The sequence below is a fragment of the Pristis pectinata genome, chromosome 24, assembly GCF_009764475.1.
Source record: "Pristis pectinata isolate sPriPec2 chromosome 24, sPriPec2.1.pri, whole genome shotgun sequence".
Taxonomy (NCBI): domain Eukaryota; kingdom Metazoa; phylum Chordata; class Chondrichthyes; order Rhinopristiformes; family Pristidae; genus Pristis; species Pristis pectinata.
Window position 1 is genome coordinate 35356688 of NC_067428.1, and position 24558 is coordinate 35381245.

At 43.7% G+C, this 24558-nt stretch overlaps 2 protein-coding genes across 4 annotated transcripts in view; both read left to right on the top strand.

Annotated features, from left to right (window-relative positions):
- Positions 1–24558, top strand: part of rfxank (regulatory factor X-associated ankyrin-containing protein) — an 830559-nt gene that overhangs the window by 503382 nt on the left and 302619 nt on the right. The gene's annotated exons all lie outside the window — the stretch shown is intronic.
- LOC127582443 (tyrosine-protein kinase JAK2-like) overlaps positions 1–24558 on the top strand; it is a 130735-nt gene that overhangs the window by 25001 nt on the left and 81176 nt on the right. The window contains 3 exon segments of the mRNA XM_052037703.1: positions 7263–7386; positions 19747–19864; positions 20116–20261. Of these exon segments, the coding sequence (XP_051893663.1) occupies positions 7263–7386; positions 19747–19864; positions 20116–20261 (388 nt within the window).

The window sequence follows — 24558 nt, forward strand, 5'->3', positions numbered from 1 at the left end:
CCCCAGCACACATGTACTGGCTGGAACTTTCACCTACTCTTGACCACCTTCCAACAACTGATGACCCTATCTATCCCCTACCCCGACCACAAATCTGGTGACCCAAATCTACCTACCCTGATCCACTCTTCCACAGTGTCACCTGCCTTGCAAGTCCATGTTATGTCTTTGCAGCACAATATCTTTCAGATAAGACAGAGAGAGATGTGATAGCTTAATGGTTAAATTACTGGACAGGGTTATTGAACTGGAGACCTGTCAAATATCACTGTGGCAGCTGGGGAATTTATTTTCAAGTAATTAAATAAGTCTGAAGTAAAACGATCCTCTCAGTAATGGTGACCTAAAAACTAAGATCTTAACATTTTCCATTGATCACAGGTTATCTGATGAATCAAGGAACAGAGTGATTTTATTCATTGATAAGGAAATAATAGTCACCACAATTATCACAACTTAATAATTCAACGTAACAAGCTCCTCCTATCAACTAGTTCAGAACCTGATTTTCAATGATGTTTACAAAGCTATTGGTTTGTTGTAAAAACCCATCTGAATCATTGATGAACTTCAGGGAAGAATTCTGCTGTCCTTCTGTGGTCCGTCTATACATGGCTCTTACCTGCCAGTTGAAAATAGTCCAATGACCCACTTAGTTCAGAGGTAATGATCAGTGGACAGTAAATGTTGCCGGCCGTGCCCATATCTCATGAATGAGTAAATGAAAACATCCGACAAAACTATTTCTACTCTTTCAACCCTTATAACTCTGCCACTATTATAAGAACATAAGAAACAGGAGCCGTAGGAGGCCATCTGGCCCGTCGAGACTGCTCTGCCATTCAATAAGATCATGGCTGATCTGGCTGTGGACTCAGATCCACCTACCTGCCTTTTCCCCATAGCCCTTAATTCCCCTAATATGCAAAAGTCCAGCTGTGTCTTAAATATATTTAATGAGGTAGCCTCCACTGCTTCCTTGGGCAGAGTATTCCACAGATTCAATACTCTCTGGGAAAAGCAATTTCTCCTCATGTCCATCTTAAATCTATTCCCCCAAATCTTGAGGCTATGTCCCCTAGTTCTAGTCTCACCTACCAGTGGAAACAACCTTACTGCCTCTATATTATCTATCCCTTTCATAATTTTATATATTTCTATAAGATCCCATCTCATTCTTCTAAATTCCAGTGAGTATAATCCCAGGTGACTCAATCTCTCCTCATAGGCTAACCCCCTCATAGCAGGAATCAACCTGGTGAACCTCCTCTGCACCGCCTCCAAAGCCAGTATATCTTTCCTCAAGTAAGGAGACCAGAACTGCATGCGGTACTCCAGGTGCAACCTCACCAGTACCCTGTACAGTTGCAGCATAACCTCCCTGCTCCTAAACTCAATCCCTCCAGCAATGCAGGCCAACATTCCATTTGCCTTCTTGATAACCTGTTGCACCTGCAAACCAACCTTTTGCAATTCATGCACAAGCACTCCCAAGTCCCTCTGCACAACAGCATGCTGCAATCGTTCACCGTTGAAATAATCTGATCTTCTATTTTTCCTTCCAAAGTGGATGACCTTGCGTTTACCAACATTGTACTCCATCTGCCAGACCCTTGTTCACTCACTTAAGCTATCTATATCTCTCTGCAGACTCTCCGCATCCTCTGCCCAATTTGCTTTTTCACTCAATTTAGCGTCCTCAGCAAACTTAGATACACTACACTCAGTCCCCTCTTCCAAATCGTTAATGTATATTGTGAACACTTGTGGGCCCAGCACCGACCCCTGTGGCACCCCGCTCACCATTGATTGCCAATGAGAGAAAAAACCCATTTATCCCAACTCTCTGCCTTCTATTGGTTAACCAATCCTCTATCCATGCTAATACATTACCCCCCAACTCCATGCATCCTTATCTCATGGATAAATCTATAATGCGGCACCTTATCAAATGCCTTCTGAAAATCCAAGTATACAACATCCACCTGTTCCCCTCTATCCTCTGCGCTCATTATATCCTCAAAGAACTTCAGTAAGTTTGTCAAACAGGACCTGCCCTTCCTGAATCTATGTTGTGTCTGCCTGATGGAACCACATCTATCCAGATGTCTCGCTATTTCTTCCTTAATGATCGCTTCAAGCTTTTCCCCGACTACAGACATTAAGCTGACTGGCCTATAATTACCTGTCTTTTGCCTACATCCTTTTTTAAACAGTGGCGTGACACTCAGTGTCTTCCAATCCACCGGGACATGCCCAGAATCCAGAGAATTTTGTTAAATTATCACAAAAGCCTCTACTATAACTTCTGCCATTTCTTTCAGTACCCTGGGATGCAACCCATCAGGGGACTTGTCTACCTTTAGGCCCACTAGTTTGCTCATCACTACCTCTTTAGTGACAGCGATTGTATCGAGGTCCTCACCTCCCATTGTATCCATAACATCTCTCTCTGGCATGTTAGATGTGTCCTCCACTGTGAAGACCGACACAAAATAGTCATTGAAAGTCTTGGCCATTTTCACATTACCCAATATTAATTGCCCCTTCTCATCTTCCAAAGGACCTACGTTCACTTTAGCCACCCTTTTCTGCTTTATATAGTTACTTTTCTTTTATATCTTGTGCTAGTTTACTTTCATAATTTACCTTCTCTTTCCTTATTGCTTGCTTAGTGGTTCTTTGTTGCTTTTTAAAGTTTTCCCAATCTTCCAGTTTCCCACTACTCTTGGCAACTTCATATGCATGAGCTTTTAGTTTGATACCTTCTTTTATTTCCTTAGTTATCCAAGGCTGGCTCTCCCCACCCTTGCTGTCCTTGCTTTTAACTGGAATATACTTTTGTTGAACACCGTGAAAAATATCTTTGAAAGTCTTCCACTGTTCCTCAACTGTCCCACCATGTAGCCTGTGTTTCCAGTCTACGCTAGCCAACTCCTCCCTTATCCCGTTGTAGTATCCCTTGTTTAGGCATAATACACTGGTTTTAGATTAAACTATTGCACTTTTCATTTGTATGAGAAATTCAATCATACTATGAGCACTCTTTCCAAGAGGATCCCTAACTACAAGATCGTTAATCTTACCCATTTCATTGCACGGGACCAGACCTAAGATAATATGTTCCCTTGTATGTTCAGTTACATGATGTTCAAGAAAACTATCATGGTTGCATTCTATGAAGTCCTCCTCAAGACTGCCTCCACCAACTTGATTCTCCTAATCTATGTGCAAGTTGAAGTCCCCCATGGCAACTCCCAATCCATTCTTACAGCATCAGATATTTCTTGGTTTATTGCCTGTGCCACTGTAATGTTACTCCCACCAGTTATTTTTTTTCCTTTTACTATTCCTAATCTCTACCCAGATGGACTCAACATTCTGCTCCTTAGATCTTATATCGTCTCTCACTATTGCCCTGATCTCATTCTTAATTAAGAGCGCTTCTCCACCTCCCTTACCTTCCTGCCTATCCTTCCATAATACCTGATACCCTTGGATATCTAATTCCCACTGATCTCCACCCTGCAACCACTTTTCTGTAATGGGCACTAAATCGTACCCCTTTGTACTGATTTGTGCCACAAGTTCACTGACCTTGTTTCGAATACCACGGGCATTCAGATAAAACGCCCTCACACTCATTGTCCTTTTAGGATCTAGTAACCTTTGTGTCCTTTGTGTTTGACTATTCTGTTCTCCACTCTTACTTTTCTCTTTTCTAACTTTTGCTCTGGTCTCTGCTTTCCTTCCCCGTGTCTTTTTGCATGAATTTTTAAATCTATATATTTGCCCTGTGAGTTGCTAGTATCTAGCGAGGCAACAGGCTGACTGTGTAGAATAACACACAGGAAATACAGAGGTCTCCAGAGGTGGGCTAGATTATTTGAAGCTTTTCTTAGACTGTACGCTTACTCTCAGAGAGAGAGAAAAACACACAATCAAATACAGGTGGTGCCACACCTATTTATACATCATACTGCTTTCCCTTCTAAAAGAAAAGACAGAGTCAAACTAGTTTAATAACAAGTTTAACTAATTCACTGGTCTTTGTAACTCTACTGATGTTACTGTATTAGATCTGGAGATGATGTTGTCCAGAAGGTTCTTCGAAGTCAAGAATGAGGCGCAAATCTTATACTTACAGTCGTTTTATTAGATGTTCATCATAGTGCAGATCAGACAGGGTCAGCCTGCACCAGCCAGCAATGTAACAGTAATGAGAAGTAACTGGACTGTAACTGTAACTAAGGAATGTGAGCACGTGCTCCCCTTTTATACCGCAAAACTGGTTGGACCAGTCCCAGATAAGAACCTGATTCACACTTCAGTTTTGCAGACAAGGAAATGACAGAAACATAGAACCAAATATACTGCAAATTACTAAAAGTCAACAAATGTACAGGTTAATATCCAAACATATAAACAAGCATAAAGAAAGCTAAAACTACAAAGAAAAACATAATAAAAACAACAATCTGGACCCTAATCCAACAGTTGTGTTGATCCTGAGATGTATCATCCATCTCTGAAGTCACAAAAGAAACTCTTCCTGATTTTCCTCAGTCATGTTCTATGTCAACTCTTCAACACTCACTTCAGAACATATTCAAACTCATGTTGGTCTTGTCTCTTCGGTATCTTGCACAAAGATTAAGTGGTCTACGTGAACCTTTCTGAATTTCTTATGAGTTCACTCTTGGTACCAGGTCTCTCCACAATCTCATTGATATCCCATTTTCTCATCTATGGCCTGCTTGGTGATGTCAGCACATGAACTTATCATGAAATCTGAGCATCTCCCCTTTTACATTGAAGCAGACTCAGATGTGTCCTCAATCTTCTCTGCATCAGCATTTCTGGAGGAACATGTCTTGTGGAACGTGTGACGTCTGTGGTATGTCTGCAGAAAATCTATAAGTTAGTGCTTCGTTCCTTGTATGATTTATTTTTTGGTGCCTCTTTCACGGTAGGTGTTGGCCTCTTCATTTGAGGCTGGATGACAGGAAAATATGAAGCAAGGTTGGATCTCTTTTCATTTCACAAGCTGCTCAAATGGAAATGACTGAAATTGTGAACCATCAACGGATCTAATCTCCTAGGGAGGACCATGTGTCATGAAAATGGATGAGTTTTTCCATCATGTGTTCAGTGGTGGTTCATAACCTCCTGTGCTTTACCTCAATCCATTCTGAATGGTTGAAACTAACACACTCATTTCTTGCAGTTTGTGGACTCACTGGAATGAATTCTGAGTCACTCCCATACTTGGAATGGTGCCCTTAACGTGGCTATGTCCTTGTGGGTCAGCCCTTCCAAATCTGTGTCTCTGTGGGGCCTGAAGCCAGAGCTACAAGCTGTTGCTTGTATTGAACAAGTGAAGCACCTCTGTTCTGTTTCACTACTTTGGATATAACTCTTCTGTCTCCTTTGATGCAGCCTTAATGTGTGGCCTACTCATCATATCTGTGCAGAAAGATTTTTCACTGTCATCCAAAGAGAGGCATCCATCCAGAAATTGGCTGAATATTTCTTAAATCATTGCAACACCCCCAGTCATACCTTCCCCTCCCCATCCCCTTCTAAATTCCACAGGGATAACTCCCTCCATGACTCCCTGGTTTGCTCATCCTTCCCCACCCATCCCTCCCCCTCCCCAGGCACTTTCCCCTGCAACCATGGGAGGTGTAACGTCTGTCCCTACACCTCCTCCCTCATCACCATCCAGGGATCTAAATGGCCTTGCCAGGTGAGGCAAGTATTCACATGCACCTCATCCAACCTGGTCTATTGCATCCAGTGCTCCTGCTGTGACCTCCTTTTCATCGGTGAATCCAGGTGCAGAATATGCGACCATATTTCTGAGCACCTGTACAATAGCTATCTGGAGCTCCCAGTTACCAGCCATTTTAATTCCCCTCCCCATTCCCACACCGACCTGTCCATCCTCAACCTCCTACACAGATCCTTCTTTCCAACTGCATCCGAGCCCCTTATCACCCAGTTTCTTTTCCCTCCCCCACCTACTGCATCTGCCCAACACCTACACACTGGATCCCTTGCTTCCACCGTTCCCATCTGCTCAACTCCTTCACTTATTTGGCTCCATTCTCCACCTTCCTTTCCCATCAGATTCCATCATCTGCAGCCCTGCATTGCCTCCGCCCATCACCTCCCAGCCTCTGTCACTATCTCCACCCTTCCCTCCCCCACCTGACCCCATCTGCCAATCAACCCCTCCTCGCTTGGATCCATCTATCACTAGCCAACTCTTGCCCCATCCACCCCTCCCTCTACTCTTTCAGTCCAAATGAAGGTCTCAACCCAAAATGTCAACTGTCTATTTCCCTCTGATGATGCTGCCTGACCCACTGAGTTCCTCCAGCAGCTCATTTTTAACACCCCTCTTCCTTTGATGGCTTTTGGCAAATCTATTTTATTTCCATACTCTCCAGAAGGTAGTTATATTCTTTCTCTTTAATATGTGAGGCCATGCACTTCAGCAAAAGGAATCAAGAAGAGAGACTGCAAGTGAGTGAAGTACAGAGAGATCTGGATGTTCTGGTGCATGAAGCACAAAGCATTGGCAGACAGATGCAGTAAAAAGAAGATAAATGGGACATTGGTCTCATTTGCAAAGGGATTGTTATAATTGTGCAGGGTATTCATGAGTTTTGGTCCCCTTACCTGAGAAAGGATGTAGTAGAATTGGAAACAATCCAAAGGAGATTCATCAGGCTAATTCCTTGGGCTATAGAGAGGGGCTGGACAGTTTGGGCCTGTACTCATTGGAATTTAGATAAGGGATTGACCTTATTGAAATGTGTAAGATCCTAAAGAGCGTAGATGTTCAGATGTTTTCACTAGTGGGAGAATCTCAAACAAGGGGACATAGCTTCAAGTAAGAGGTCAGTCATTTAAAACCGAGGTACATTCGAATTTCTTCTTAAAAAGGGTAATGTATCTCTGTCATTCTCTTCCCTAGAAAGTCGTCAAGGCGAACTCATGAGAGGTACTTAAAGAAGAAGTAGATACATTTTTGAAAGTTCAGGGGATTGAGGGCTGTGGAATAGATCAGCCATGATCATATTGAATGGTGGGGCAGGCATGAGGGGCCAAGTGGCCTACTCATGCTCCTACTTTCTTGTATTCTTGTGCTCACATATAAACTTTCAACTTTGAACCTTCCCTTACTCCTGAGAGCAAGGTGTCAACCCCTAGTTCTCTGTCTGTCACTGATAGTTGAATGTGTCTGTTCCCAGGAATCCTGCCGGTCTACAACAGTCTCTTTGCCCTTGCAACTGAAGATATGAAAGTCTGGTTCCCTCCAAGCCACATCTTCCAGGTTGATGGGTGCACACGCCAGGTCCTTCTATATCGCCTCAGGTAAGTTGTGGCATTCGCAGTGAGGGCACTGAAGATCAGGGTAATGGGGCAAATGGCCAACCTCAGTATGCTGCCTGAATCCTTAGGTGAAGTCACTGTAAGGGAAAGGTTTGTATATGGTCAATACCAGCAACTACTACTGGCATTTACATGGTGCTTCCAATGCAACAGAGGAAAGAATAAATAAAAACGTTAAAAAACTGCAAATGTTAAAAAACATTAAAGAAAATGCTGGAATCCTTCAGCAGTGTAATCAGCATCTGTGGAGAGAGGAACAGAGTTAATTTTTCAGGTCCAGGAGTTGTTGTCAATGCTGAAGGACCTTGGATATCTCTCTCTCTCTCTCTCTTTATTAGTTTTCAAATTAATACAGATTAATATATAACATCAATGTTTGTACATGTAATACAAAGATCAGGAGAACAATCATGGCATAGATAATCATAAAGTACAATAAAATATAAAAAGAAATCTGTAGATCCCACAATCTCTTAGTAAATGAATATAATACAAAAGAAAGGAAAGAAAAATATTTATTATATATATAAAAGAAAGAAAAAAATCCCCAAATCAATAAGAAAAATTATAAACAATATATCAAACCAAATGAAACTAAACAGAAAAATTTCAAAAAAAAAACAAAAAAAGAAAAAAAGAGACTGGACTGAAATTTCTCAGTAGAAACAGAGCAATATTATGTCATCAACTCCGTTCCTCTAAAATGGAAAGTTATTGAAAGGGGATCTATGTCATGGGAAAAAATTGAATAAATGGACTCCAAATGTCTTCAAATTTAAGTGAAGGATCAACAGTACCACTCCTAGTTTTTTCCAAGTTTAAACATGATATAGTTTGAGAGAACCATTGAAAAGTAGTAGGGGAATTGGATCCTTCCATTTAAGCAAAATGGATTGTTTGGCCATTAATGTAACAAAGGCAATCATACGGTTAGCGGAAGCAGATAAATGGCCAGACTCTATCCTTGGTAATCCAAAAATTGCAGTGAAGGGTGAAGTTGTAAATCAATATTCAATACATTTGAAATAATGTTAAAAATGTCTTTCCAATATTTTTCCAAAAGAGGACAGGACCAAAACATATGTGTCAAAGAAGCCACATTCGATTTACATCCGTCACATATAGGATCTATATGGTGATAAAAATGGGCTAGCTTATCTTTTGACATATGGGTCCTGGGAACTCCCTTAAACTGTATCAAAGAGTGTCTGGCACACATTGAAGATGTATTAACTAAATGAAGAATTTTCTTCCATGTCTCTGTAGGTAAAGATGTTCTCTCCCTCTCCCTCTCCCTCTCCCTCTCCCTCTCCCTCTCCCTCTTCCCCCCCCCCCAATGCTGCCTGCCCTGCTGAGTGTTTCCAGCAGTTTTTGTTTCTATTAATTCACAAGAAGGTTATCAAACACATACATAGAAGGTGTACAGAATTGACTCAGAACAAAGGGACAGGAATAGAAACTACAGTGACAAGATATTTCTTCTCTGGGAGATGGAGACAAAGATGGATGGATTTTTGGACTGTGGGGGAATTGGATGATGTCCGGTGGGAATGAGGCATTGGATCAGCCCCAAACTTACCAAATGTTTGGGAGATTTGTGGGATATAAGCAGCAGTACTGCCTCCAGTTCTAGGTTCTGTCCTGCTGTATTCAATAACCACATTATAATTCCCATCTAGAGCTCTGTCTGGATTCCATCAGGGTTGATCAATGATGTAACAATGGTTGTTGATCAGCACCATGGTCATCATAGCAACTTCACAGTGGGAATGACCCTCCCCAGCATACAACAACTGTCACAAAGTGATGGTGTCCCACAATGTCACAATCACAGTTCTCCACAGTCACCTTACTCTTCTGGTTCTGAATATCTTACATGCATCATGCCTGTACATGGCATGTTTGTCTTGTACATGACATGTTACCCTCCTGTACCTAGTATGCTATTCTCACGCAGCTGGAACGTTTGACCATGTAAATGGCATGTCCTCTCCTGTACCTGGCTTTCTATCATCCTGCATCAGGTGTGTTCTCATTTGCCTGGGATGTTACATGTTTATTACTGATATGTTTCTGTCTTATACCTGTCATATTACTCACATGTAGCTCCTGTTTCTCTGTTGTACCTGGCATGTTGCTCTCATGTACTCAACATGTTACAGCATTTTTGCTAGCCTGCTACTCTCATTTACCATGATTGCACGTGACATGTTTCGACCCTATCCCTGGCATGATACTCCATGTACCTGGCATATTAACTCCTGTCCCTGGAATATTGCTCATGTACCTGCCATGTTTCACTCCTGCATCATACACACAATCATAAATCTGACACGTTACCATCAAGTATTTGACATGTCACCCTCATGCCCTTTCCATGTTTCTCCTTAACTAATGCTGTCATTTACCTGGCATGTTGCTCAAATGTATCTGCCATGTTACAGTCCTCTACTTGATTTAAACATCTCAAGATTTCTCCAGGCGAGCACTTGAATGGCCATGGTCGACATACTGTATCTATAACTCACTTATGGCTGGTGTGGACACGATGAGCTGATTAGCCTTGCTTGCCATAATTCTTTACAAGTCCATGAAGTGCTGCTGTCAAATAACTATTTAATATTTCATACTTGAAGTGAAAGTTTTTGCTTCTGTGTTGAACCCAAAGTGCCCAGTCCACAACTAAACTCTTGCCCCTTGATAAAACATTTAGATGAAAGAATGAGACCCCTCAGTTGGGTTCTGAAGTTTCAGGAATGGAGCGAAGATTTATCCGGTTTGGTGTTTATACTAAATTCTAAAAAGGAAATTTCCCCTCACCCCATCTGTGTATCAGGAGTGAGTTACTACCTGTGCTGAGTTAAATATTAAACCAGAGATTTTCTTTTATTTTAATGGCTATGTGCATGGAAAATCATGTCTCATGAATTTGAGTTTTTTTGAAGAAATGATCAAGAAGATAGATGAGGGCAGCACGGTAGACATTGTCTACACGGACTTTGACAAGGCCTTTGACTAGGTCCCACATGGTAGGCTGGTCTGAAGATCACATGGGATCTAGAGCAAGCTAGCCAATTGGATACAAAGGATGATGGTAGGGGGTGGTGGTAGAGGGTTGATTTTCGATCTGGAGCCTTGTTACCAGCAGTGAGCTGCAGGGATTGGTGCCGTGTCCACTGTTGTTCATCATTTATATGAACAGTTTCAATGAGAATGTATGTAGAACTATTAGTCAATTTGCAGATGACACTAAAATTAGTGGTATAATGGACAGTGAAGTAAGTCGTCTCAGATTACAACGGGCTTGATCAACTGGGTTAGTGGGCCATGGTGCGACAGATGGAGTTTAATTCAGATAACTGTGAGGTGCTGCATTTTGGTAAGACGAACCAGGGCCTGACTTACACAGTAAATGGTAAGTTCCTGGAGAGTGTTGTGGAACAGAGAGATCTAGGGGTGCAAGTACACAGGTAGACAGGGAGGTGAAGAAGGAGTTGGGATGTCATATTACAGCTCTACAAGACTTTGGTAAGACCACATGTGGAGTACTGCATACAGTCCCATTGCCCTGCTAATAGGAAGGATGTCATTAACCTGGAAAGAGTGCAAAAAAGATTTATAAAATAAGATAAGATAATATATCTTTATTAGTCACAGGTACATCAAAACACAGTGAAATGCATCTTTTGCGTGGAGTGTTCTGGGGCAGCCCGCAAGTGTCACCATGCTTCCGGCACCAACATAGCATGCCTACAACTTCTTAACCCACACATCTTTGGAATGTGGGAGGAAACTGGAGCACCCGGAGGAAAGCCACACAGACACAGGGAGAACGTACAAACTCCTTACAGACAGCAGCTTGAATTGAATCCGGGCAGCTGGCGTTGTAATAGTGTTACGCTAACCGCTACACTACCGCACCTGCCACTGGGACTGGAGGGTTTGAGTTATAAGGGGAGGCTGGATAGGCTAGGACTTTCTTCCCTGGAGCATAGGAGGCTGACGGCTGACCTTATAGAGGTTTATAAAATCATAAGCAGCATCGATAAGGTGAACAGCCACTGTCTTTTCCCAGGGAAGGGAGTCCAAAATCAGAGGTCATAGGTTTAAGGTGAGAGGGGAAAGATTTAAAAGGGACCTGAGGGGCAACAGAGGAAGTGAATGAAGCAGCTACAATAGTATCATTTAAGAAGCACTTGGATAGATTCATGGAGGGGCGGGGCTTGGAGGCATATGGGCCAAATGCAGGAATTTGGGACTATCTGGGTGGACACCGTGGTTGGCATGGACTTGTTGGGCTGAAGGGCCTGTATCCGTGCTGTATTGCTCTATGACTCTATTTACATAGAACATTATAGAACAGTACAGGCCCTTCAACCCACGATGTTGTGCCAATATTTTAACTTGCTCTAATATCTATCTAACCCTTCCCTCCCACATAGCCCTCCATTTTTCCATCATTCATGTGGCTATCTAAGGGTCTCTTAAATGTCCCTAATGTATCTGCCTCCACCACCTCTGCCAGCAGTGCATTCCACGCACCCACCAATCTCTGTGTAAAAAAAACTTACCCCTGACATCCCCCTTATGCCTTCCTCCAATCACCTTAAAATTATGCCCCCTCGTGTTAACCATTTTCGGCCTGGGAAAAAGTCTCTGACCGTCCACTCGATTTATGCCTCTTATCATTTTGTGCACCTCTGTCAAGTCACCTTTCATCCTCCTCCTCTCCAAGGAGAAAAGCCCTAACACACTCAACCTCTCCTCATAAGACATGCTCTCCAATCCAGGCAGAATCCTGGTAAATCTCCTCTGCACCCTCTCTAAAGTTTCCACATCCTTCCTATAATGAGGTGACCAGAACTGAACACAATACTCCAAGTGTGATCCAACCAGAGTTCTATGGAGCTGCAACATCACCTCACAGCTCTTGATCTCAATCCCCTGACTAATGAAGGCCAATACACCATACACCTTCTTGACAACCCTATGGACCTGCACGGCAACCTTGAGGGATTTATAGACGTGGGCCCCAAGATTCCTCTGTTCCTCCACACTGCTAAGAATCCTGCCATTAACCTTGTATTCTGCTTTCAAATGCGATCTTCCAAAGTGTATCACTTCACACATTTCCGGGTTGAACTCCATCTGCCACTTCTTAGCCCAGTTCTGCATCCTATCAATATCCTGTTGTAATCTACAGCAACCTTCTACACTATCCACAACACCACCAACCTTCGTGTCATCAGTAAACTTACTAACCCACCCTTCCACATCCTCATCCAAGTCATTTATAAAAATCACAAAGAGCAGGGGTCCCAGAATAGATCCCTGGGATTACATTATGTGCTTTTAAAATTTTTCCTGTCAAAATGGAAAAGTTCACATACCCATATTATACTCCATTTGCCAGATCTTTGGCCATTCATTTAACCAATCATATCCATTTGTAGTCTTCTTATGTTCTCTTCACAACCTACTTTCCAACTTATCTTTGTAAATTTAACAACCACACCTTCTGCGCCCTCTTTCATGTCATTTCTATTAATTGTAAAAAGTTTAGGCACCAGCACTGCCCTGGCGCACACTACACATTACATTGCACCAACCAGAGCAGGATCCATTTATGCCCACTCTCTGTTTCCTGTGGGCCAATCTTCTGGCTCCACCAGTACCTTACTTCCTACAATATGAGCTTCTATTTTGCGCAGCAGCCTTTGATGTGGTACCTTATCAAATGCTTTCTGGAAATCTATAATACAGTACACCCACCAGTTCCCTTTATCCACAGCACATGTTACTTCTTCAAAGAACTCCAGTGAACATAATTTCCCTTTTATAAAACTATGTTGATTTGGCCTGATTACTTTGAAATGTGCCCTGCTTTCTCATATTTAATAACAGCTTCTAACATTTTTTCTATCACTAATCATTAGCCAACTGAGTTGCAGTTTCCTTCTTTTTGTCATCTTCACTTTCTGAATAAAGGAGTCACATCTGTTATTCTCCAATCTAACTGAACCTTCCTCAGGTCTAGGAACTCTGAAAAAAATTAAACCAAAGCCTCAACACTTCAAATATTAGAATCACCAGAACAAAAGTCTAGCAGTTAGTCACTCGAGATTCTATCACAATTGAACAAAATAAAAACAAAGGAATAAACAATAAGTAAGAAGCTGGTGAGAAGTGTGGAGGAACAGAGGGACTTGGCAGCGTTGTACTTTAAAGTCAATGAGGTGGAGACATAAGAGTCTGTAGATGCTGGAACCTGGAACAACAAGTAATCTGCTGGAGGAACCAACAGGTCTGATGCAGGGTTTAGACCTGAAATATCGACAACTTCTCTCCTTCCACAGATGCTACTCAACCCGCTGAGTTCCTCCAGCAGATTGTTTGTTGCTTTACAATAAATGAGGTGTTTTTTTCTGAAAAGCAAATGGAATGCTTTCCTTTATTTGCTGAGACAAAGGGTATTAAATCAGGAAAGTTATAGAACCGTAGACAATACAAATTAGGCTTCAGATTGTTTCCTGTGCACAATTCATGTCTCCCCATTAAGGGAACAATGTGATTGGTGTACGACGATCAGGATGATGCTGGGACTGGAAATGTTAACGATGTGGAAAGATGGGATAAGGTAGAATTTATTTTCTTTGGGACAGAGGGTGCTGAAATATTTAATTGAAGTATATATAATAATCAGGGGCTGAGATACTGTAGATTACATAGGAAGGACTTATTTCCTTTAGCCCAGTCGTCAAGAACCACAAAGACATGTATTTAGGAGGGAGTCTGCTTGTCCTTCCCCACCTATCCCCCTCCCTCCCCAGGTACTTGTCCCTGTAGTCTCACAGAGTGTTACACCTATCCCTACACCTCCTTCCTCACCACCATCCAGGGCCCAAAACAGCTCTCCAGGTGAGGCAGCACTTCACATGTGAGTCCTGCAGTGTTTTTATTGCACCTAGTGCTCCCAGTGCGGCTTATCTACATCGATGAGACCAGACGCAGATTGTGTGACCATTTTGTCGAGCACCTTTGCTCCATCTGCCGTGCTGGCCTGGATCTCCCAGTGGCCAACCATTTTAATTCTACTTCCTATTCCTACACCGACATGCCTGCCCACGGCCTCCTCCATTGCCAGGTCGAGGCTAAACGCAAATTAGAGGAAAAGAACCTCATATTCGGCCTGGGCAATCTCCAACCTGACGGCATGAACATCAAATTCTCAAACTTCTGGTAACGGCTCCCCCTCTGTCCTTTTCTCCCCACACCCTCATTTTTCTTTTTTCTCTCCTCCTGATCCAACTGGCCCTCATCACCCTACCTCGTTCTCCTCCCCCACCCTCTTCACCTGCCCATCACCCACACACTCCTCTCACTGGATCCCCTTCCCACCATCCTCCCTTTATTTCATGCTCGACCATCCTATCCTATCCGATTCCATCATCTTCAGCCTTTTGTCACTTCTACCAATCACTTCCCAGCTTCTGACATCATTCCCACTCTCCCCCCCCTCATCTGAATATCACCCACCTCACCTGGATCCATCTACCCGCCAGCTCTTGCTCTACCCCTTCCCTCCACCTCTTTATACCGGCTACCTCCCCTCTATCTTTCAATCCAGATGAAGGGTGTCAACCCGTAATGTTGACTGTCGATTTCCCTCCACAGATGCTGAGTTCCACTGAGTTCCTCCAGCGCTTTGTATATTGCTCCAGATTCCAGAATCTGCAGTCTCTTGTGTCTTCAACTTAGAACCATAGAAAACTACAGCACAGAAAACAGGCCATTTGGCCCTTCTAGTCTGTGCCGAAACATTATTCTGCTAGTCCCATTTACCTGCACCAAGCCCATACCCCTCCAGACCTCTCTCGTCCATGTATCTATCCAATTTACTCTTAAAAGTTAAGAGCGAGCCCGCATTTACCACATCAGATGGCAGCCCATTCCACACTCCCACCACTCTTTGAGTGAAGAAGTTCCCTCTAATGTTCCCCCTAAACCTTTCCCCTTTCACCCTAAAGCCATGTCCTCTCGTACTTATCTCTCCTAATCTAGGTGGAAAGAGCCTACATGCATTAACTCTGTCTATGCCCCTCATCATTTTGTAAACCTCTATCATATCTCCCCTCATTCTTCTCCGCTCCAAGGAATAAAGTCCTAACATGCTCAATCTTTCCCTGTAACTCAACTCCTGAAGACCCGGCAACATTCTAGTAAATCTCCTCTGCACTCTTTCAATCTTACTGACATCCTTCCTGTGGTTCGACGACTAGAACTACACACAATATTCCAAATTTGGTCTCACCAATGACTTATACAACCTCACCAAAACATTCTAACTCCTATAATCAATACTTTGATTTATAAATGCCAGGATGCCAAAAGCCTTTTTTACAACCCTGTCTACCTGTGACTCTACTTTCAGGAAATTATGTATCTGAACTCCTCGATCCCTTTGTTTCTCTGCACTCCTCAGAGCCCTACCATTTACTGTGTATGTCCTCCCTTGATTTGTCCTTCCAAAATGCAACACCTCACACTTGTCTGCATTAAATTCCATCTGCCATTTTCTGGCCCATTCTTCCAGTTGGTTCAGATCCGTCTGCAAGCTTTGAAAGCCTTCCTCGCTGTCCACTACACCTCCAATCTTAGTGTCATCCGCAAACTTACTAATCCAATTTTCCACATTATTGTCTAGATCATTGATATATACAACAAACAACAATGGCCCCAACACAGATCCCTGAGGCACACCGCTAGTCACAGGCCTCCAATCTCAGAAACAACCATCCACAACCACTCTCTGTCTTCTCCCACTCAGCCAATTTCGAATCCAGTTTACAACCTTTCCATGGATACCCATTGACTGAACCTTCTGAACTAAGCTCCCATGTGGGACCTTGTCAAAGGCCTTACTAAAGTCCATGTAGACAACATCCACAGCCTTACCTTCATCTACTTTCTTAGTGACCTCCTCAAAGAACTCCACAATATTCGTTAAACACGATCTACCACGCACAAAGCCATGCTGACTATCCTTAATCACCCCTTGGCTGTCCAAATACTTATATGTCCTATCTCTCAGAACACCTTCCAATAATTTACCCACTACTGATGTCAGGCTCACTGGCCTGTAATTACCTGGTTTACTCTTCGAGCCTTTCTTAAACAATGGAACAACATGACCTATCCTCCAGTCCTCTGGCACCGCACCCATGGCTAAGGACATTTTAAATATATCTGCCAGGGCCCCTGAAATTTCTACACTGGCCTCTCTCAAGGTCCGAGGAAATACCTTGTCAGGCACTGGGGATTTATCTACCTTTATTTACTGTAAAGCATCAAGTACCTCCTCCTTTTTAATCTCTATATGTTCCATGACACTACTGCTTGTTTCCCTTTCTTCCATATCCACGATGCCAGTTTCCTGAGTAAATACTGATGCAAAAAAACTGTTTAAGACCTCCCCCATCTCCTGAGGCTCCACACATATACGACCACTCTGATCTTTTAGGGGACCAATTCTGTCTCTTACTATCCTTTTGCTCTTAATATACCTGTAGAAACCCTTTGGGTTTACCTTCACATTATCTGCCAAAGCAGCCTCATGTCTTCTTTTTGCCTTCCTGATTTCCTTTTTTAGTATTTTCTTACATTTCCTATACTCTTCAAGTACCTCATCCATTCCTAGTTGCCTATACCTGCTATACACCTCTCTCTTTTTCTTAACCACAGCACCAATATCCCTTGAAAACCAAGGTTCCCTATACTTGTTACCCTTGCCTTTAATCCTGACAGGAACATACAAGCTCTGCACTCTCCAAATTTTGTCTTTGAATGCTTTCCATTTACTGAACACATCCTTGCCAGAAAATAACTTATCCCAATCCACCGTACCTAGATCCTTTCTCATTTCCATAAAATTGGCCTTTCTCCAATTTAGAACCTCTACTCGAGGACCAGACCTATCCTTATCCATAATTATCTTGAAACTAATTGCAGCATGGTCACTGGACCCAAAATGCTCACCTACACATACTTCTGTCACCCGACCTGCCTGGTTCCCTAATAGGAGATCAAGTATTGCATTCTCTCTCATTGGTACCTCTATATATTTATTTAGAAAACTTTCCTGAACACATTTGACAAATTCCAAGCCATCCAGCCCTTTCACAGTGTGGGAGTCCCAGTCAATACGTGGAAAATTAAAATCCCCTACTATCACAACTTTCTGTTTCTTACATCAGTCTGCTATCTCCCTACAGATTTGTTCCTCCAATTCTCTCTAACTATTGGGCGGTCATAATACAACCCTATTAGTGTGGCAACATCTTTCCTGTTCCTCAGCTCCACCCATATGGCCTCTGTAGACGAGCTCTCCGGGCTGTCCTGTCTACACACAGCTGTGATATTTTCCCTGACTAGTAATGCCACTCCTCCCTCTTTCATCCCTCCCCCTCTATCACGTCTGAAACAACAGAAGCCCGGAACATTAAGCTGCCAGTCCTGCCCCTCCAGCAACTATGTCTCACTAATAGCAATAATATCGTAATCCCACGTGCCAATCCACACCCTAAACTCATCCGCCTGACCTACAATACTCCTTGCATTGAAATAGATGCACCTGAGAACATTACTATCATGTACAAACCTTTGATTTCTGTCCATACCTGCAGACCTCGCACGATCATTTTCCTCCTCACTTTCTTCTCTAACACTCTGGTTCCCCTCCCCCTGCAAATCTAGTTTAAACCCACCGGAGCAGCACTAGCAAACCTACCCACAAGTATGTTAGTCCCCTTCCAGTTCAGGTGTACTTGGACCAAATCCCAATTATCCAGAAACCTGAAGCCCTCCCTCCTGCACCAACTCCTTAACCATGTATTTAGCTGCATGATCCTCCTATTTCTAGCCTTACTAGCACGTGGTACTGGTAGCAATTCTGAGATTGCAACCTTGGATGTCCTGTCCTTCAACGTTGCACCTAATTCTCTAAACTCCCTTTGCAGGACTTCCTTCTTCTTCCTATCCATGTCATTGGTCCCTACATGGACCACGACATCTGACTGCTCACCCTCCCTCCTGAGAATATCAAGAACTCGATCTGAGATATCACGGACCCTGGCACCAGGGAGGCAACAGACCATCCGGGATTCTCGATCTCTCCCACTGAACCTCCTATCTGTCCCCCTAACTATTGAATCCCCTATCACTACTGCTCTCCTCTTTACCCTCCCTCCTATCTGAGATGAGGGTCCCGCCTCGGTGCCAGAGACTCGACCACTACAACTTGTCCCTGGTAGGTCATCCCCACCAGCAGTATCCAGAACGGTATACTTATTGTTGATGGGAATGGTCACAGGGGTGCTCTGGTCCTTCTGTCTAATCCCCTTCCCTTTCCTAACAGTCAGCCAGCTACCTGCCTGCTGACTTTTAGGTGTAACTATCTCCCTGAAACTCCTATCTATGTCTGCCTCTACCTCCCGAATGATCCGAAGTTCATCCAGATCCAGCTCCCTAACACGGTTTGCCAGGAGCTGCAGCTGGATGCACCTTTTACAGGTGTGGTCATCAGGCGGGCTGTCCCTAACTTCCCACATACTGCATTCGGAGCACACAACTGCCCGAGCTGCTGCTGCCTTCATTACCCAATCCGACTTTAATTAAACTTAAAGGAGTTTACCGGCCTTACCTCTCAGGGTGCTAGCTCTTCCTCAGCCTCTGCTCGCTGAAGCCTCTAGAGCCAAAGCCTCAAGGCTCCACTCCTACCCTGAGCCACTGACACACTGGCCGCTCCTCTTCGTTACCCCTCCTGATATTTGTCCCTTTCAATTACCTCAAGTACTCACTCTCGCTAATTAACCAATAAGCACGACTTTTAAATACTTAGCCCCTACCTGTTAGGGACCTGCTCCTCCAACCACTCCCAGGCTGATCCGGAAAAGGAAAAAGCCCGTGCTAAACAAGATTTTTAAATACTGAGCCCCTACCTGTTAGGGACTTGTTTTCAGTAAACCAGGCTACTTCTCTGTCCAGAGAATGGACCCCAAAATCTCATTTTGACAGTCAGCATTGCTCCAGAAACATCCAGGTTATTCTTTCATCTTCATTCCATTTATCATAATAGTGTTGTGCCAGGTGATCAAACATCAAGTAAAGTGCATCACTCACAATTTAGTATTGAAAGCATGCCATTCTGTGTAAGGAAATATTCTATTAGTGCTTGCCCTTTAATGGATACCAATAGGATCACAAGACAACATTGCCACTGGTACTGAAACCTGCCTCTGCTATCACAGTTGTAATGACAGGCAGTCTCTTTTTCTGCTTGCCTAGATTTTTCTTTCCCAATTGGTTTGGCCAAGGCAGCAAGAAATCTTACCGCTATGGTCTTACAAAGGAGAGTGCTAGCACCGTTTTGGATTACTCTGTCATAGACTACCTCTTCGCTCAGGTAATTATAACATCTTAACAACTGTGGCAGCATGAACATTTGAAGATAGAAATTTTTGAGCTACATGCAAAATATAATAATGGGTGCACCTTATATCCTGCACTTAACATTCCATAGTCAGATATTATTAATGTGATGTTGAAGAAATGATATTTTCACAGAAGACTCAACATTACCGAGAGCAGCAGATCACACAGGGACTGGGGAACCACGGCCTCTGTTCATCACTGCTTTCTTTGTTTCCTCCTCAGTCACGCTCTGACTTTGTCACTGGGCTCATTAAGGTCCCATTGGACCTACAGATGCAGGAAGAATGTTTGGGAATGGCTGTTCTGGACATAATGCGGTTATCAAAGGAGGGGAAGTGGAGTCTGCAACAAATCTGTGAGCAGATCAGGTGAGACGTGATTGTATGAGCTTCTGCCTCCCTGCCATGAACAGTATGGACAGATTTAGACAGTGAGCAGGACATGGATAAGCACTTGAGCAAGAAAGAACTTGCAGGTGATGCTGTCAGAGTGAGCTGGAAGGGCGGGAAGAAGCTTACAAAGCTTCTGCATCGGCATGCATTGGTTGGGCCTCTTGCTGTTCCATCCATTCTAACTCCTTGCCTTCTCTCCCCACATTGGATTCAATCCTTTTCCAACCACTTGGTGTCTGATAGTCCACCAATGGCAGGTTGGCATTTACAGGTCAGTGACTGCCCAGAGTGCTGGCTCAATATTGTCAGCAAGAACAGTTTCAAATGCAATTATGGTTGAATTAAGCAGGTGTTTGATTCATTTTCTCACAAGCATCACCTGTCTTTGAACTAATCCCAACTGCCCTCATCAGTGCTGCACTCTGCACCCTTCACAAGCACCCCAGCCACCACCCTCCTGCACCTCACAGGTTCAGTAGCCTGGTATCTTGAACTCATTATTCTTACACAGGGGTCAGTCCCCAGTGCCATTGCCCCAGAGAGGAATGTGTCAAACATTGGGCTAAAGGTTAGTATTTGGCAAAGTGTTGTCTATTTCAGCAGCCCAGCAAACTCCGATGAACAACGAGAGAACATCTGGATAAATAAGATAAGATATCTTTATTCATCACATTTTAAATTTTTTAAATTTTAAATTTTATTTACAGTGTGGTAACAGGCCCTGCCGGCTCAACGAGTCCGCACTGCCCATTTTAAACCCACATTAACTTGCCCGTACGTCTTTTGCAATGTGGGAGGAAACTGGAGCACCCAGAGGAAACCCACGCAGACACAGGAGAATGTACAAACTCCTTACAGACAGTGACGGGAATTGAACCCCGATCGCTGGTGCTGTATTGGGTCGTGCTAACTGCTATGCTACCATGCCTGCACCAGGATTCCAAGACCCTTCGGCATTGTTCTGAAAGAGTGCAGTGGCATCCACTTGAAAGGACTAACACCTCACCTGAAACATGATGACTTAGACAGTGCAGCCCTCACTTTGTATGGCACAGAAGTGCCAGTCTAGATCTTTGTGCTCTGGTGTGAAACTGGAATCCATAGCCACCCGATGTGGTGAAAATTCCGTGTCCTGAGCCCTGCCGACAGCTTTGACCATCCTTTGCTAAATGGTGTTTTTGAATTTTCTCCTCAAGCCCCTACAAAGTTCATTAGTGTCTCCCTTCCCTGTTAATCGCAATTGCAATGTCAAGGTCTTACATAAGTGGAAACTATTGCTGTTGCTTTGTGAGTTTGAACCACATTGAAAGTCTTGCAATGTATGTAGGTAAGACCAGACTACTTTTTTGTTCAATCAAGTGCCTCTGTATCTCTGTACGGAGATGCTCTGTGCGTCTGGATGTCTGTAACAAGTGGCGTATCACAGGGATCAGTGCTAGGACCTTTGTTGCCTGTAATATATGTAATTGACTTGGATGAGAATGTAAGTGGTCAGATCCGTAAGTCTGTTAATGACATGAACATTGGTGGAGTTGTAGCTAGTGAAGAAGTTTGTCTTAGGATACAGCGGCACATTGACCAGCTGAGAAGTTGGGCAGAGCAGTGGCAGGTGGAATTTCTCAAAGTGAGGTAATACACTTTGGGAAATCAGATTCTTGGAGGACATGCTGAGTAAATGGCAGGGACTTTAGGGGCGTTGATATACAGAGGGACTTAGGGATGCAAGTCCATAGCTCACTGAAAGTGGCGATGCAGGTGGATGCAGTAGGGTAGGATAGTTTAAAAGGCATTTGGACAAATAGAATCATGGAATCATACAGCACTGAGATGGACCCTTCAACCCACCTTGTCCATGTTGATTGTGATGCCTATCTACGTTAAACTCATTTGCATTCATTAAGCTATATCCCTCTATACCTTTCCAATCTGAGTATCTCTCCAAATTCTGTTGTAACAGCAACATTGTAAATTTATCTGCCTCCACCATCTCCTCAGCCAGTTTATTCCAGATATTCACCACCCTCTGTATGAAAAACTTACCCCTCAATCTCCTTTAAATTTCTCTCTTCTCAGCTTAAACCTGTGGCCTCCAGTTCTAGATACCCCTGCCCTCGGAAAAAGGTCTGACTCCCTTTCCTATCTGTGCCCCTCATAATTTTATAAACCTCTGTGAGATCAGGATGCAGATTTTGGAAAGGTGCAAAAATAACAGGGTTGTTGTCATGGGTGATTTCAACTTCCCTAATATTGATTGGCACCTCCTTAGTGTAAAGGGGATAGATGGGGCACAGTTTGTTAGGAGTGTCCAGGAAGGATTCCTGACACGGTATGTGAACAGGCCGACTAGAGGAGAGGCCATAGTGGACCTGGTACTAGGCAATTAGCCTGATCAGGTTTCAGATCTCTTGGTGGGAGAGCATTTTGGAGATAGTGACCATAACTCCTTGACCTTTACCATAGCCTTGAGAGAGATAGGAGCAGACAATATGGGAAAGTACTTAACTGGGGGAGGGGGAATTATAATGCTATTAGGCAGGAACTTGGGATCGCAAATTGGGAACAGATAGTCTTGGGGAAATGCACAACAGAAATGTAGAGGTTGTTTAGGGAGTAGTTGCATGGGGTTCTGGATATGTTTGTCATGTTAAGGTAGGGTAAGGATGGTAGAGTGAAGGAACCGTGGTTGACAAGAGATGTAGAGTATCTTGTAAAGAGGAAGAAAGAAGCTTACCTAAGATTTAGAAAGCAAGAATCAGACAGAGCTCTGGAGAGTTACAAGGTAGCCAGGAGGGAGCTTAAGAATGGACTTAGGAGAGCTAGAAGGGGGCATGAGAAGGTCTTGGTGAGTAGGATCAAGGAAAACCCCAAGGCTTTTCCACAGGTGAATAGGGTGATTAAGAAAGGTTATGGGATGTTAGCATTCATAAATCGTGGGATTGAGTTTAAGAGCCACGAGGTAATGATGCAGCTCTATAAACCTCTGGTTAGACCACACTTAGAGTACTGTGTACAGTTCTGGTCACCTCATTATAGGAAGGATGTGGAAGTGTTGGAAAGGCTGCAGAGGAGATTTACCAGGATGCTGCCTGGAAATGAACCGGGACAGGTGAAGGATCTATTAGTGGGTGAGCATTTGGGGGACAGTGACCATTGCTCCATAACCTTTAAAATTATCATGGACAGGGACAGGTGCAGAGAGGACAAGAGGTTTTTCAATTGGGGAAGGGCGAACTACGAGGCTATAAGGAGAGAACTTGGGAGTGTAAATTGGGATGTCCTTTTTGAAGGAAAATGTACCATGGAGATGTGGTCGATGTTCAGGGATCTTATGCAGGATGTTAGGGATAAATATGTCCCGGTGAGGCAGAGAAGGAATGGCAGGGTGAAGGAACCGTGGGTGACGAGAGAGGTGGAACGACTTGTTAGGGAGAAGAAGGTAGCATACGTGAGGTATAAGCAGCAAGGTTCAGACAGGGCCCGTGAGGAATATAGGGTAGCGAGGAAGGAACTTAAGAAAGGGCTGAGGAGAGCTAGAAGGGGACATGAAAAGGCTTTGGCTAGTAGGGTTAAGGAAAATCCCAAGGCCTTTTTCAAGTACGTGAAGGGTAGGAGGATGGCTAGGGTAAAGGTCTTGATGATGCGGAAGGGAGTGCTGGTAGGGGTAATGTTCTCGAGGTTGTAGATATCAAGAGAGAGGATGTGTTGTAGTTGTTAAATAATAGTAAGACAGATAAATCTCCGGGCCCTGACGGGATTTTCCCCAGGCTGCTTCGAGAGGTTAGGGAGGAGATTGTTGAACCGCTGGTAAGGATCTTTGAGTCCTCGTTGTCCACGGGGATGGTGCCAGAGGATTGAAGGGTTGCGAATGTTGTCCCCTTGTTCAAAAAAGGTAATAGGGATAGGCCAGGGAATTATAGACCGGTGAGTCTCACGTCTGTGGTGGGTAAGCTGTTAGAAAGGATTCAAAGGGATAGGATTTATGAACACCTAGAGAATCATGGACTGATTAGGCACAGCCAGCATGGCTTTGTGAAGGGAAGATCTTGCCTCACAAGCCTGATAGAGTTCTTTGAGGAGGTGACCAGCAAGATTGATGAGGGCAGTGCGGTGGATGTGGTTTACATGGATTTTAGTAAGGCATTTGATAAGGTTCTTCATGGTAGGCTTCTTCAGAAGGTCAGAGGCCAAGGGATCCAAGGAAGCTTGGCTGTGTGGATTAGGAATTGGCTTGCATGTAGAAAGCAGAGTGTTGTGGTGGAAGGAGTGCCCTTGG